Here is a 14,808-nt window from a genome sequence, read left to right as displayed (position 1 = left end):
GGGATAGATGCACTAATAATGACCCAGTCACCCCGGTGAAATGTTGGGGTGAAAGTTTTGTTTATGGGCTGCATTGGCTTTTCTGTTAATAAATTAGATGCTCCACAAGAATGTGCTCTTTAGAATCTAACATTCTGTTTGGACTTGTTGGTACCTTGGGTGAAATAAAAATCAAGTAAGGGCTGATCTGCAACATATGCCTGCCTGCAAATGGGCATGCCAGGGCAGCCTGGAATGATGACAGCCTGAGAGACCAATTAGCCTGCCTTTTCACATTTGGAAGGTGGGCCAGGACTAATTAGAAATAAAGCCCAGGTGGGGGAGAGCAGGGCTTGTTTCCATCAAGAGCTGCGTGAGCCCAGTTGGGAGGAGGAAACCCAGATGAGAGAGGGTGCGCAGTTCCTTCTCTCTCTGAGAAGCAGCCTGAAGGAAGGTTGAGAAGGAGAAAGGGGAAGAGACCAGAGAGGCCTCTAGCTCAGAGCTGGAGAAGCCTAACTGGGGTCTCCTGAACCTATGAGTAAGGAGAAGAGTCGGCCAGCCCCTGGATTGTGGGTAGGATTAAAGCACAGAAGGACAGTCTCCCATAGCAGATTTACACCTGATGAGGTGGCTGTCAGCTTGGCTGAAGGCTTGTTTTGTGTACACATTTTTTTAGTACTTTGGAAAAGGACTCTGAGGCCCGAAAAGGGGCAGGACTCTATAAAGTGTTCTAACCAGAGGGCTACAACACGTCTATGGCCGGAATAGGACTAAGGACAGTGAGGGGAAACTGAAGCAAAAGTTGTTGCAGTGCCACAGCTAACCAGCAGTGGATATGTTGGAGCATCAACTTTGCCACAGTCCCATATCATTCTGATGTGAATAATTCACAGCAGAAATATCATTGTATTTACAGTATTATGTTTTATTGTTAACTTTTGGTCATGACCACATTGTCTGGGTGTGGCTTTCTGATCCCAAATCTATATTTAATACTGGCGATAACATGTCTGTGATCAAATATTACAAAAAAAAGTATGTTGTACTGAAAGTCAACACACTGTCATTTTTGATTTACAGTAGAACCTCAGAGTTACAAACGCCTTGGGAATGGAGGTTGTTCATAACTCTGAAATGTTCATAACCGTGAACAATACGTTATTGTTGTTCTTTCAAAAGTTTACAACTGAACATTAACTTAATACTGCTTTTAAACTTTACTATGCAAAGAAAACTGCTGCTTTCCCAGGGCCAAATTTCCAATTAGGCACAGTAGGCACACGCCTAGGGATGCCGGCATTCTAGGGGCGCCTAAAAGTTAAAAGTGGGTTAAAAGTTTCATTTTGTATGGAAAACATGAAGGTCAGCTGTAGGCAGCGGGAATGCTGAAGATGCTGTGCCTAGGGGCATATAAGGTGTAAATCTGGCCCTGTGTTTTCCCTTTATTTTTTAGTAGTTTATATTTTTAACACAGTAGTTTACTGTATTTGCTGCCTTTTTTTTTTTTTTGTCTTTGTTGCTGCTTGATGGTGTACTTCTGGTTCCAAATGAGGTGTGCGGTTGACTGGTCAGTTCGTAACTTTGGTGTTCAGAACTCTGAGGTCCTACTGTACTAGAATTTTCATTACAGGTGCAACATAATTTCATAAGAAAGAGGTTGCATAGTTGTAGTCAGTTTGTGCAAGTCAAATTTGTATAATGTTTTTATAATTATTAATGATTTTCACTTAATTCGGTGCACAAAAATACAGTTTAAAAATTAGCTAAAAAGGTATTTGGGGAGAAAAACTGTGTAAGAGCCCAGTCTTTAAGGTGGAGGAGAGATTATTGCTTATAGTAGTGTGATTGTCTCTGCCCATGCTGGGAATCCATTACTGTTGGGCTTCAAAGTGACCCATGTCCATTATTCTTGGCCACAGGTAAAGCGATATCATGTGAAGTCCTTAAAGGACGGATGCAAAGGATTTCCTGTGAAAATGTCCTCATGCCCACTGTGCCTTGAAAACTCATTTTTTTACATTTAAAGAGCATAATTAAATGTGAAAAATGGTAGCTAATGTGCAAAGTTTCCCAACTTGCATGTGCTGATGCTGGTTTGCACATTGAAATGTATATTTTTGTCAGCACTATAGGCATTTCTGCAGGCTAACCCATTATCCCCATATTTGTACATTTGGCCCAAAGTTTCAGAATTATTACGTTATGTTGATGATTTTCTTTTACCCAGATTAGTGAATGGAATCTGCAAGGGCTGCCAGGAGATGAACTCTCAGTTCAGAATGGTATAATTGTTACTAAGGCAACCAGATACCCACTTTTGATAGACCCACAAACTCAAGGAAAAACCTGGATTAAACAAAAAGAAAAGGGTAACGAATTACAAGTAAGTAACAAAGTTTTAAATAAATATAATTGATTATATCATTCTCCCTCTATCCTTGTCATATTAGCCCTGGTCTACCCTATGAGTTTAGGTCAAATTTAGCAGCGTTAGATCGATTTAACCCTGCACTCATCCACACGACGAAGCCATTTTTGTCAACTTAAAGGGCTCTTAAAATCGATTTCTGTACTCCTCCCCGACGAGGGGATTAGCGCTGAAATCGACCTTGCTGGGTCGAATTTGGGGTAGTGTGGATGCAATTCAACGGTATTGGCCTCTGGGAGCTATCCCAGAGTGCTCCATTGTGACCGCTCTGGACAGCACTCTCAACTCAGATGCACTGGCCAGGTAGACAGGAAAAGCCCCGCGAACTTTTGAATTTCATTTCCTGTTTGGCCAGCGTGGTGAGCTCAGAGGTGACCATGCAGATCTCATCAGCAGAGGTGACCATGTAGTCCCAGAATTGCAAAAGAGCTCCAGCATCGACAGAACGGGAGGTACTGGATCTGATCGCTGTATGGGGAGAGGAATCCATGCTATCAGAACTCCGTTCCAAAAGACGAAATGCCCAACTATTTGAAAAACTCTCCAAGGGCATGAAGGACAGAGGCTATAACAGGGACCCGCAGCAGTGCCATGTGAAACTTAAGGAGCTCAGGCAAGCCTACCAAAGAACAAGAGAGGCAAACGGCCGCTCCGGGTCAGAGCCCCAGACATGCCGCTTCTATGATGAGCTGCATGCCATTCTAGGGGGTAGCCCTACAACTACCCCAGCCCTGTGTGTGGACTCCGTCAATGGATTCTCACGCAACAGGGATGCGGATTTTGGGGACGAGGAAGATGAGGAGGAGGAGGAGAGCACAGCAAGCAAGCGGAGAAACCATTTTCCCCGACAGCCAGGAACTGTTTATCACCTTGGAGCCAGTACCCTCCCAACGCACCCAAGGTGGGCTCCTGGACCTTGAAGGCGGAGAAGGGATCTCTGGTGAGTGTACCTTTGTAAATATAATACATGGTTTAAAAGCAAGCGTGTTTAATGATTAATTTGCCCTGAAGACTTGGGATGCATTCGCAGCTAGTACAGCTACTGGAAAAGTCTTTTAACATGTATGGGGATGGAGCAGAAATCCTCCAGGGAAATCTCAATGAAGCTCTCCTGGATGTACTCCCAAAGCCTTTGCAAAAGGTTTCTGGGTAGGGCAGCCTTATTCCGTCCTCCATGGTAGGACACTTTACCACGCCAGGCCCGTAGCACGTAGTCTGGAATCATTGCATAACAAAGCATGGCAGCGTATGGTCCCAGTGTTTGCTGGCATTCAAGCAACATCCGTTCTTTATCTCTCTGTGTTATCCTCAGGAGAGTGATATCATTCATGATCACCTGGTTGAAATAGGGGAATTTTATTAAGGGGACATTCAGAGGTGGCCGTTCCTGCTGGGCTGTTTGCCTGTGGCTGAACAGAAATCATCCCCGCTGTTAGTCACGTGGTGGGGGGAGGGGTGAAGTGATCACCTCAGAGAATTGGGTGTGTGTGTGGGGGGGGTTAGTTGGGTTTGTGCTGCATGTTAACCCAAAAACCGCAGCCCCTCCTTTTAAATGGCCAACCCATTTTAAATGGCTAACCCAACGGGTGCTTGGTATGGGACATGAGGGTGCTGCTGTTTGAAACCATTCCCACATGTTATGAAGGTTAAAGAAGCCAAAAGACTGGCTTACCATGTCTGCCTGCAAGCCAAATTGTGTTGCCCGCCGGCCCTGCGTGTGTGATCTCTCACACCAAACCGGCAGGCCCTCAATATAAGAGACAAAGTGAGACCTTGTAAAGAAAGCACACGTGCTATGTAATGTTAACAGCTTGGTTCACCATGAAAGAGTCTACCCATTGTTCTCTACAATGTGTCTTTTTAAATACTACTCTCCCTTTCTTTCCTCCCGCAGCTGCAAATATTTCGACGCTTCCCCTATCATCTCCATCCCAGAGGCTAGCGAAGATTAGAAGGCGAAAAAAACACACTCGCAATGAAATATTCTCTGAGCTCATGCAGTCCTCCCACACTGAAAGAGCCCAGCAGAATGCGTGGAGGCAGACAACGTCAGAGTGCAGGAAAGCACAAAATGAACGCGAGGACAGGAGGGACGGGAGCAAGAGGAGATGTGGCGGGATCAAGATGATAGGTGGCGTCAGCGTGATGAGAGGAGGCAGGAAGCAATGCTGAGGCTACTGGAGGATCAAACCAATATGCTCCGGCGTATGGCTGAGGTGCAGGAAAGGCAGCAGGAGCACAGACCGCCACTGCAGCCCCTGTGTAACCAACTGCCCTCCTCCCCAAGTTCCATAGCCTCCTCACCCAGACGCCCAAGAACGCAGTGGGGGGCCTCCGGGCACTCAACCACTCCACCCCAGAGGACTGCTCAAGCAACAGAAAGCTGGCATTCAATAAGTTTTGAAGTGCAGTGTGGCCTTGTCCTTCCCTCCTCCACCACCCCATCCAGTGCTTCCCTCCTCCCCCACCCCTCCCGGACTACCTTGGCAATTATCCCCCCATTTGTGTGACGAATTAATAAAGAATGCATGAAGTTGAAACAACAATGACTTTATTGCCTCTGAAAGTGGTGATCAAAGGGGGAAGGGGAGGGCGATTGGCTTACAGGGAAGTAGAGTGATCCAAGGGGCAGGTTTTCATCAAGGAGAAACAAACAGAACTTTCACACCGTAGCCTGGCCAGTCATGAAACTGGTTTTCAAAGCTTCTCTGATGCGCAGCGCGCCCTGCTGTGCTCTTCTAACTGCCCTGGTGTCTGGCTGCGTGTAATCAGCAGCCAGGCGATTTGCCTCAACCACCCACCCCGCCATAAACGCCTCACCCTTGCTCTCACAGATATTGTGTAGCACACAGCAAGCAGTAATAACAATGGGAATATTGGTTTCACTGAGGTCTAACTGAGTAAGTAAACTGTGCCAGCGCACTTTTAAACATTCAAATGCACATTCTACCACCATTCTGCACTTGCTCAGCCTATACTTGAACAGCTCCTGACTACTGTCCAGGGTACGGCTGTGTATGGCTTCATGAGCCATGGCATTAAGGGGTAGGTTGGGTCCCCAAGGATAACTATAGGCATTTCAACATCCCCAACGGTTATTTTCTGGTCTGGAAAGTAAGTCCCTTGCTGCAGCCGTTCACACAGACCAGAGTTCCTAAAGATGAGAGCGTCATGTATCTTTCCCGGCCATCCCAAATGTTGATCACAATTATATCAAAGCTTAATATGAAAGAATAGCTAAGCAAAGTTAGCTGAAGTAGCTTGGATAGGGAAGCCTGTGTTTTTAAAAGGATTAATCTAGTGTTGCCAACTCTTACAGTTTATTGAGTATCCTTATTGTTGCTGCACTTGGGGGCTAAAGCAGAGAACCTGGGTTTAAGGGGGCACAGATTAGTGATGCTGTAGCAGAGTAGAAAACAAACAAATGGTTGGGTGAAAGGTGGTAACAACTCAATTCTTTAATGATCTGCATCAGACTTTGGTGACCTATTAGTGAAAAGCTCCGTATCCCATTACAACCAATCTCTTGAATCATCTTCATTAATTCAAAGTTGTATTGTTAATACATTTCACTGTATACATGACAAAATATTTCTTACCAGAAGAACTCTGATTGCTACACTAAGCCAAATGAACACGTTGCTTTCTTTTAAATGCAAAAACAAGCAAAGCAATTTTGCTAGTAAATCCTGTGGTTTTCATAAAGAACTTTGAACACATCGTTCATTATTATAAAGACAGAATTATTTCCTTTCAAAGGTGACAACTTTGAACCACAAGTATTTCCGCACACACTTAGAGGACAGCCTTTCATTGGGAAGATCACTTGTGATTGAGGATATAAGTGAAGAGTTGGATCCAGCACTGGATAATATATTAGAAAAGAATTTCATTAAATCAGGAACCTCTTTCAAGGTTAGTTACCTAACAGAAGAATTATAATAAAGTGTTTATTTTGTGTTGAATGATAATTCTTTATTTAGCTTTCTAAAGCTGTACTAAATGGAACATATTTTATTTTCTATGGGGTAATACAAATGAATTGAAAACAGCAAACTGAAGTAATAAAATGTGATGTTTGCGATGACATGTTAATCTAATAGCAAAGTAATATGATGGTGTGTAAGGAATCTGAGTTTAATTAGAGGTCACTCCTGAGGCTTCCAAGCCAGCAGTCAGTTGCATTAATCCTTTTGAATGGTAGGTGTGCTTTCTATTGATTTTTTTAAGTGATGCCCAGCTAGCCCCCACTAAGAATAGAATTAACAGGCTTCAGAAGAAATGACATCTAACTATCAGTGGGCTGATCATAATGATTCATGACCTTTAACTTTTTGGAGTATGCTTTACTGGTAATAAGAAATATCTGTCCTTCTCTTGTGTCTTTTTATTCTTGTGCTCAACTGACTCATACAGTTCCTTTCCCCTTAATTTAATGATATAACAGCACACGTATACAATTTTGATTTCCTAGAGGAAATGAGGAAAGTGTCCATCTACTTTGTTCTAGCACACATTATGACTACCATTTTTCCTCTGCAATTCTCCCCACCACTGTGACTTTCTATAGACCAAGAAAATCACCTAGATGAACTATGAAATGACTAAAAATGGAAGAATCCCCAACTAAAATAACTGTATCCTGTTTAATCCTAAATGCCCAACATAAATCATTTGTCTTTGGGGTATTTTTATCTTTATTAATTTTCAATGTAAGTATGTATAATTACATTGGAAGCTAAAGACTACTTGACAGAGGCTGTAGTCCAGATTATTGGTGGTAATGAGAATTGTCTTCTATAAAACTGTTTAAACATTCTTTTGTTTGCTATTTTGATTGAGTTGCCAGAGCAGGGTAGGCAATAGTGGTGAGGTGGAGATACCTCCTCCCTACCCAGCATTTTCTCAGGATTTGAGTCTTGAGCTGTGATTAGTTATGTTTGAGTTCAAGATTATAATGATAATGCCCTTGGAGTCACTGAAGCCCCACACTGGAAGTAGTCCCTGCATGAATCTTGAGATTAATACTACTTTTATAACACATCATAACTGCTAATCACTTTTTGTTTCTTGAGCTTTACTGATGGAGCTTGCTTTTTTTCATAACTTGACCTGTGAAACAAATATACTAATTTTCATTTATGTTCTTTCAAAGATGTAAATGTTTCCGTGGTTTGTACACAGTCAGTCAATTAGCATTACTGGTTAAAACCAAATTCATTTGCTGTCACTTGACACTTGTTAACTTTTTCTTCAGGTGAAAGTTGGTGATAAGGAGGTAGAGGTAATGACTACATTTAAAATGTATATTACTACAAAACTACCCAATCCTGCTTTCACACCTGAGATCAATGCTAAAACATCAGTTATTGATTTCACTGTTACAATGAAGGGACTTGAGAATCAGTTACTGAAAAGAGTAATTCTTACTGAGAAACAGGTAAGCTAGCAAGATGAACAAAGAACTGCAATACCATTTGTGCAATAGTGGTACTTACTTGTTTATCTAACTTCAATATGTGGGAAGAAAAATGGAAATAGAGATGGGCAAACTGACAATCTTTTAACATTTTATTAAGTTTCAGAAAGGAAATTTCTAAACAAAAATACACAGTTGTGGGTTTTCTCTGAAGAGTGAGAACTTGGGGAAAAGAGGCCTGTCAATGTGCTAGTATCAGAATTAGAAATTATATACTGCAATTTGGCATTTATTAAGATAGTTGAAGCTAGATAAACACAGGAAAAACATGCTACTTAAACAAAGAAATAAAAAAAGTTATAGAAATAACATTTATTTAAATAGGGAAAATATAACTGACATAAAATATAAGCTCTAGTAAGCAGCAGTATGGACAAGTGCTTTTTAAATATGATGCAGTGGTATAGTCAATAAACAGTTGTATCATTTTCTTGATTTCTGATACTAGGAGCTGGAGGGAGAGCGAATTAAACTCATGGAAGATGTAACTTTTAATAAGCGGAAGATGAAAGAATTGGAAGACAATCTTCTCTATAAACTAAGCGCAACTAAAGGTTATATATTAATGAGTAAAAACTGGGATTTTTATAGGGAAAATAAAACTAATCAGTGTCAATATGGAAGGGCCTTTATGTGAACCATAAACAAAGCAAGAAATAGTATATTAAACCACACTTACCCTTTATCAGAAGCTTATCTAAGGAAAGTGGAAGAAGGTGACTAGCATTTGAGATGAATCCTCTAGACATGCTCATCTATGTATGTGTGGTCATGAACTGGTATAGTTCCACTGGGGAGAGGCCGGATCTGGTGAAGTCACACAGGGGATCTTTACCATTTGCACAGAGTAAAGTTTCATAGAGGTATGATTTGGTGAAAGGGAATATGAGGGAGGTCAGAGAAGGAGAAATCCAAAGATCTGTCATTGAAGCTGGTGTAGATGCTGTGTAATAGTTTTGGTGTTGAATCCTGCCCCAGAGGCCCTGGAACATCTGTATCTCCATTCCATGGAGATCCTCAACACCCAAATGAATTAATGAGTCTGTAGAAACTGTTTTGGCTCTGTGTACCATATATGGGGACCAGTTTCCCTTTTTGTCCTATTGTGGGACCTGCTCTCTTTAAATCTGGAGGAGTGTTACAGCTAAAAGAGGATCACCATATCAGAACCCTGACTCCTTATCTGTTGTGCATCAGTATTGTATGTAGATGCAGAATACAATTAAGTCTCAGTGCCGACTTGGTAGGAACATCAGGAGTGTGTGTGGTGCTTATTATAGATGTCTCTTCTGAGGGGAGATATCTCTTCCACAAAGGAAAAAACTGTTTAGCTAGTATATCACTGCCTCTATTGAAGGCAGGCACTTTATATTGCTCTGGTAGTCTAAAGGCGTCTTAAATGGGGTATAATCACTTACATGCCTTTTAAGGTCCCTTTACATTGCCAGAGAAGTGGGGGTTTAACACCTACAGTGCAGCTATAGTAGGAAGAGAGATAAAGCTACTTCAGCCAGATACTCAGCTGCTGTAAACTGGTGTAGCTCGGAAGTTAGTGCAACTAGGCACATTTATACCAGTCCATTGTGCAATAAAACAGGATTATGGAGCAGCTTTCTTAAAAATACCTGTCCTGATTGGATATAAAAGCCAAAATCATTTTTTAGACTCACTATGCCCATGTATCTTAGTGGACTGACTCTCCTGGGAGTTGCCAGCAGCATGTCCCACTCTCCTGATATCTGAAAAAGAGAACAAAGAGAAAAGGACATTGAGCCCTTGTCTATAGGGGAAAGGATTTTTTTTAAGTATATCTTTAGATTATGCAAAAAATAATAAACTGCCTTGCATCCAAACACAAATGATATTTTGCATTATCTTGTGTCTTATCCTACTATAATTAATCTTCATGGAAGCAACTTGATTCTAGTTCTAAATGAGACATAGTGCTGAAAACTTCATATAGATACATCACCATTTCTTAACAGCTATGCCACTGCAGGTAGTCCTTCTACTACCCTTCCACATTGCTTTGAGGACCTGGGGAATTACAGACCAGTCAGCCTAACTTCAATACTTGGAAAGATACTGGAACAAATTATTGAACAATCAGTTTGTAAGCACCAAGAGGATTGAGTGGTAACTTATGTCCAATATGGGTTTGCCAAGAACAAATCCGGCCAAGCCAACATAATTTGCTTTGATAGAGTTACTACCTAATGCATAGGGGGAAAGTAGTAGACTAATATATTTTGATTTTTGGTAAGGCTTTTGACACTATCTCACATTACATTGTCATAAACAAAATTAGGGAAATATGGTCTAAATGAAATTACTATAAGGTGGGTGCATAACTTCTTGAAGAACCCACTCAGATAATAGTTATCAATGGTTCACTATCAAACTGGGAAAACATATGTAGGGTCCATCCCTACAATATTTTCATTGGTGGCTTGGATAACAGTGGAGACTATGCTTATAAAATTGGCAAATGACACCAAGGTGAGTGGGTTGCAAGATCTTTAGAGGACAGGATTAGAATTCAAAAGGACTTTGATAAATTGGAGAATTGGTCTGAAATCAACAAGATGAAATTCAATAAAGACTAGTACAAAGTTCTAAACCTAAGAAGGGAAAATCAAATGCATAAATGCATATAACTGGCTAGGCAGTAGTACTGCTGAACAGGAACTGGGAGTTATATTGAATCACAAATTGAATATGAGCCAACAATGTGATGCAATTGTGGAAAAGGCTGATATCATTCTAGAATGTATTAACAGGAGTGTTTGTAAGATGTGGGAGATAATTGTTCTGCTGTACTCAATACTGGTAAAACCTCAGCAGGAATACTGTGTACGAGCCTAGGCATCACACTTTAAGAAAGATGTGGACAAATTGGAGAGAGAGTGCAAAGGAGAGCAACAAAAAGATAAAGGGCTTAGAAAAGCTGACTTATGAGGAAAGATTTAAATAAATTGGACATGTTTAGTCTTGAGAAAAGAAGACTAAGGAGGGACCTGATAACAGTTTTCAGATATGTTAAGGGCTGTTATAGAGGACAGTCATCAATTGTGCTCCACGTCCAATGAAGGTAGGACAAGAAGTAGTTGGCTTAGTCTGCAGCAATGGAGATTTAGGTTAGTTACTCAGAAAAATGTTATAGCTATAAAGATAGGTAAGTACTGAATAGGTTACCAAAGGAGATTGTGGAGTCCTCTCATTGGACGTTTTTAAGAACAGGTTGATCCTGTCTCAGCACAGGAGCTCTTGAAGTATATTCCACCCCTACATTTCTATGATTCTGTGATTGCTTCTCATTTTGATTGGCCTATTAGGTTACCTATGCACTCTCTACTGCTTGAGGTTCACTTGACTGGATGTCCCCACTCTTTAAATACCAGCACTCACCTAAGTGCATCTCTTTGCAAATCCAGCTTGTGACAAGTTCACAGAACCCAAAGTCCATTACAGCCATCATGCTTGTGTGTGCTTATGTTAGGAGATCCTGCTGTGACCTCTGGAGACAGATAAGGACCAAGTTCAGTCTTTCCAGAAGTCATTGGAATACAAAGAGCTACAGGTGTTTAGCAGAGCAAATACAGGCAAAGGAGTATTCCCAGGATGCATGCTGCATCAAAGACAAGGATCTAGGGAAGAATTACAAAAATCATACCTCTTCAATGCTCCTAGTACACTTGTATACTGTGAAATGCTTCCTCAGAATATTGAATCAAATTCAAGGTCTTGGGTCTTATCTTCAAGGTGCTGCATGGCCCAGGATATATAAAAGATTGCCTTAAGCTCTGGGATAAATATTATCATTGACAACTTCATTTCTCTGACACAATGGAACTTTCTACAGTAAGGTTAAACCTTGTCTGTTAGGAGATGAGAACTTTCTCAGGAGCCATTTCTTTTTCCCTGCCTTCTCTAGAATAAGTAGATAGATCTGTGTGTGTGTGTGTGTGTGTGTGTGTGTGCGCGCGCGCGCCACATTGCTTACTGCACCAGTGGAAGGCATTCAGCTACTACAACGATAAGTGCAATATAAGAACTAGAATAGAATAGAATAGAATAGATTTTTGCCCAAGAGGCCACAACAAACTGCTGGTAAATGTTTGGACAGTTTGGTCCACAATGAAGCAGTCACCTTTGGAAACCACACAGGCAACCATGGATCCCAGCCAGGAGGAAATTCCCCTGGACAGTTACAATCTCTTCAGCACTCCCTACAGCCAGTCAGAGACTCAACTGCAGACACCATTAGAGACCCAGCTGGAGAGCCAGGTTACCAGTATTGCAGAGAGGACCTCATCCAGTAAGTATTAAGTGCTACATTAAAATAATCTGTCACATTAGTATCTACTGAGGTGGATTTAGAAACTTTCTTCAAGGCACTGGCTGAACATCACCATGTCTAGTAGATATTACTACAACAAGCATCTTTAACACAAGGCAGGTATCTCTAAGGACTCTTCAGCCTTGTCATGAGATTCCACCTTCCTTCCATTCTTCCAAATGCATGCTCTGTAGTCGTTATGCTGCTACTCCAGGTATAGTTGAACTGCTCCTTTCTCTTATACGAGTGTCCCATAAAAGGCTTCATAAGTCAGGAAAGCAGAGGGTAAGCTTGGCCTCCCAGAACAACAGCTGGAATCACCCCAGTAATGTCCATAGTGGTTTGGGAGCAAAAGTTCCATTTTTCATTACATAAAACATAAGTGAATTTCCAAAAATCCCAGCATTATTGATCTTTCCAGACTACGCACGTTAATGTTAGTGAACTTGCCAGAGTGATCAATTTCTAGGGCTTATGTGGAAAAATACCCCTTTCTGTTGATGAACTGCAAGACCCGATAGGATAATGGCCACATGTTTCTTCATGTTTTGGGGAACTGCATGTTGTTGGTCCAACACTGAAGCTCTGGGGTAAGCTCTGCACAGCTTTCCATGAAAGTGACCTTCTGCATTCTGAAATTCTGCAGCCACTACTAGTTACACCAGGTCTGCAGTACTATCCTGTACCACCAGTTGGTTCTCATTGGCCAGGCCCAGAAGCAGCGCTCCACCAAGTGAAACCAGTCCAGGAAAATGTCATATAGATATAATTTCCTGGTTTCATCCTCCTCTTCCTCTAGCAGTATCCACGTAGCATCAGTCTTCCATCTTCTACTCAGCCACCCTCCTGCATGACTGCCTATATATCTGGAGCTCCCTGTTTGTACTAATGATGGTTAGGATTGCAGTGATTCCTCTGTGCTGCCTGACAGCAGCTCGAAACTGGAACAGTTTGAAAATAGCACTGGTTAGTGAAAACCAGGTGAATTATGGAATACCATTGACAGAATCATGGAAGTTTGACCCCAAGTCGCAGAAAGCCAGTTGGTTCTGTTAAGTATCCCACAATCCACAGCAATAAACAAACCTAGTCATGGAATACTGCATCCTCGAATATCTACCCAGAGTGCTGTGTAGATATTTCAAAAAAGGGAGCACTTTGTTTGTGCTATGACTCACAAGGGATGTAGCTTAAGCCACTTTATACAAACCAGCGTGGACCTACTCTTTTGGTTTAGTTATACCTGTATAATTATAGTGAGAAAAACTGTCAAAAAAGCTTTCCAATGTAGACAATGCCTTAATTAAATATTACTCTAAATGTATCTGCTCTAGGGACTGCAGGATAAGGGGCAACATTTTAAAAGTGCTTAAGCAATTTAGGAGATTAAGTCTCGTTGATTTTTTCAGTGCAACCAATCCACAGAACCTGAAATTCTTTCAAGGAATGCTGTGTATGGATGTAGTAAACTGTATGCATGTGAAAGCAGACACACTGCACAGTTGTAGCTTGCATGAGTACAGTCAAATCTTCATCAGCATCAGTGCAGTTCTCTAACATACTAAATACAAAATTTGGTATTTTGATTTTTGTATTTGTTTTGCTCGACCTGCATTTTTTAAAAGTTGTGAAACTCAATAAATCTTTTCAGTTTGAGGTAAATAACTTCAGTAATTTTCATTTTTGAGTTCTACATATAGGAAATTCTAAAATCTATTCTAAACATATTTCATATTTGCCCTTTTAGGTTCTTTAGTAGATGATGAATCTTTGATTGGTGTACTGCGAACAACTAAGCAGACAGCTGCTGAAGTATCTGAAAAGTTATATGTGGCAGCAGAAACTCAAGTGAAGATTAACACTGCACAAGAGGAATATCGACCTGCTGCTACACGAGGAAGCATTCTTTATTTTCTTATCACAGAAATGAGCATGGTCAATAACATGTACCAGACTTCACTGGCTCAGTTCCTAAAGTTATTTGATCAGTCCATGGCCAGGTAAGAATATATAGATTTCTCTATCTTTGAAATTTTTGTCTTTCCATTCCAGTTAATATTTATATTAATTACGTTATTGCTTTGTATTTTGTTTTCATACTTTAGATCTGAAAAGTCTCCTTTGCCTCAGAAAAGAATCTCAAATATTATTGAGTATCTTACATTTGAAACTTTTACATATTCTGTCAGAGGCCTTTATGAATACCACAAATTTCTTTTTACCATTCTTCTGACACTAAAAATTGATCTTCAGAGAGGGCAGGTCAAACCCAAAGAGTTCCAAGCACTTATTAAAGGTAAAACATTAAAAAGGTGTTTGTATTTAAAATAATAATTATTTGAATTTCCTTTGGTGAGTTATTGGGCTTTTTAAAGTTAGAAATAGTAGACAGTAAACTTTGTTTTTATCTTCTGATTTACATTATTTCAAAGTGTGCTTTTAGGTGCACAGCTTCTACCATGATTCTTCACAACTGGGATTTGCCTGTTCCCTGTGGAATTCGAGGTGGTTCCCAGCTGTTGTGAGCAACTCCAAGATTAAGCTCCATCTTCCATTTTAGGCTATCAGAAGTTATGTCTCTGG

The 14,808-nt window shown here is 40.9% G+C and overlaps 1 protein-coding gene across 1 annotated transcript in view; it reads left to right on the top strand.

Moving 5' to 3' along the window:
- Positions 1–14,808, top strand: part of DNAH8 (dynein axonemal heavy chain 8) — a 525,323-nt gene that overhangs the window by 442,013 nt on the left and 68,502 nt on the right. The window contains exons 73-78 of the mRNA XM_026649503.1: positions 2,207–2,362; positions 6,167–6,322; positions 7,665–7,847; positions 8,335–8,440; positions 13,973–14,225; positions 14,331–14,521. Coding sequence (XP_026505288.1) covers positions 2,207–2,362; positions 6,167–6,322; positions 7,665–7,847; positions 8,335–8,440; positions 13,973–14,225; positions 14,331–14,521 — 1,045 coding nt within the window. The remainder of the gene's footprint in view (positions 1–2,206; positions 2,363–6,166; positions 6,323–7,664; positions 7,848–8,334; positions 8,441–13,972; positions 14,226–14,330; positions 14,522–14,808) is intronic.

This window comes from Terrapene carolina, unplaced genomic scaffold (genome assembly GCF_002925995.2).
Source record: "Terrapene carolina triunguis isolate 2854851 unplaced genomic scaffold, T_m_triunguis-2.0 Scaffold85, whole genome shotgun sequence".
Classification (NCBI taxonomy): domain Eukaryota; kingdom Metazoa; phylum Chordata; order Testudines; family Emydidae; genus Terrapene; species Terrapene triunguis.
This window is presented reverse-complemented; position numbering and strand designations above follow the sequence as displayed.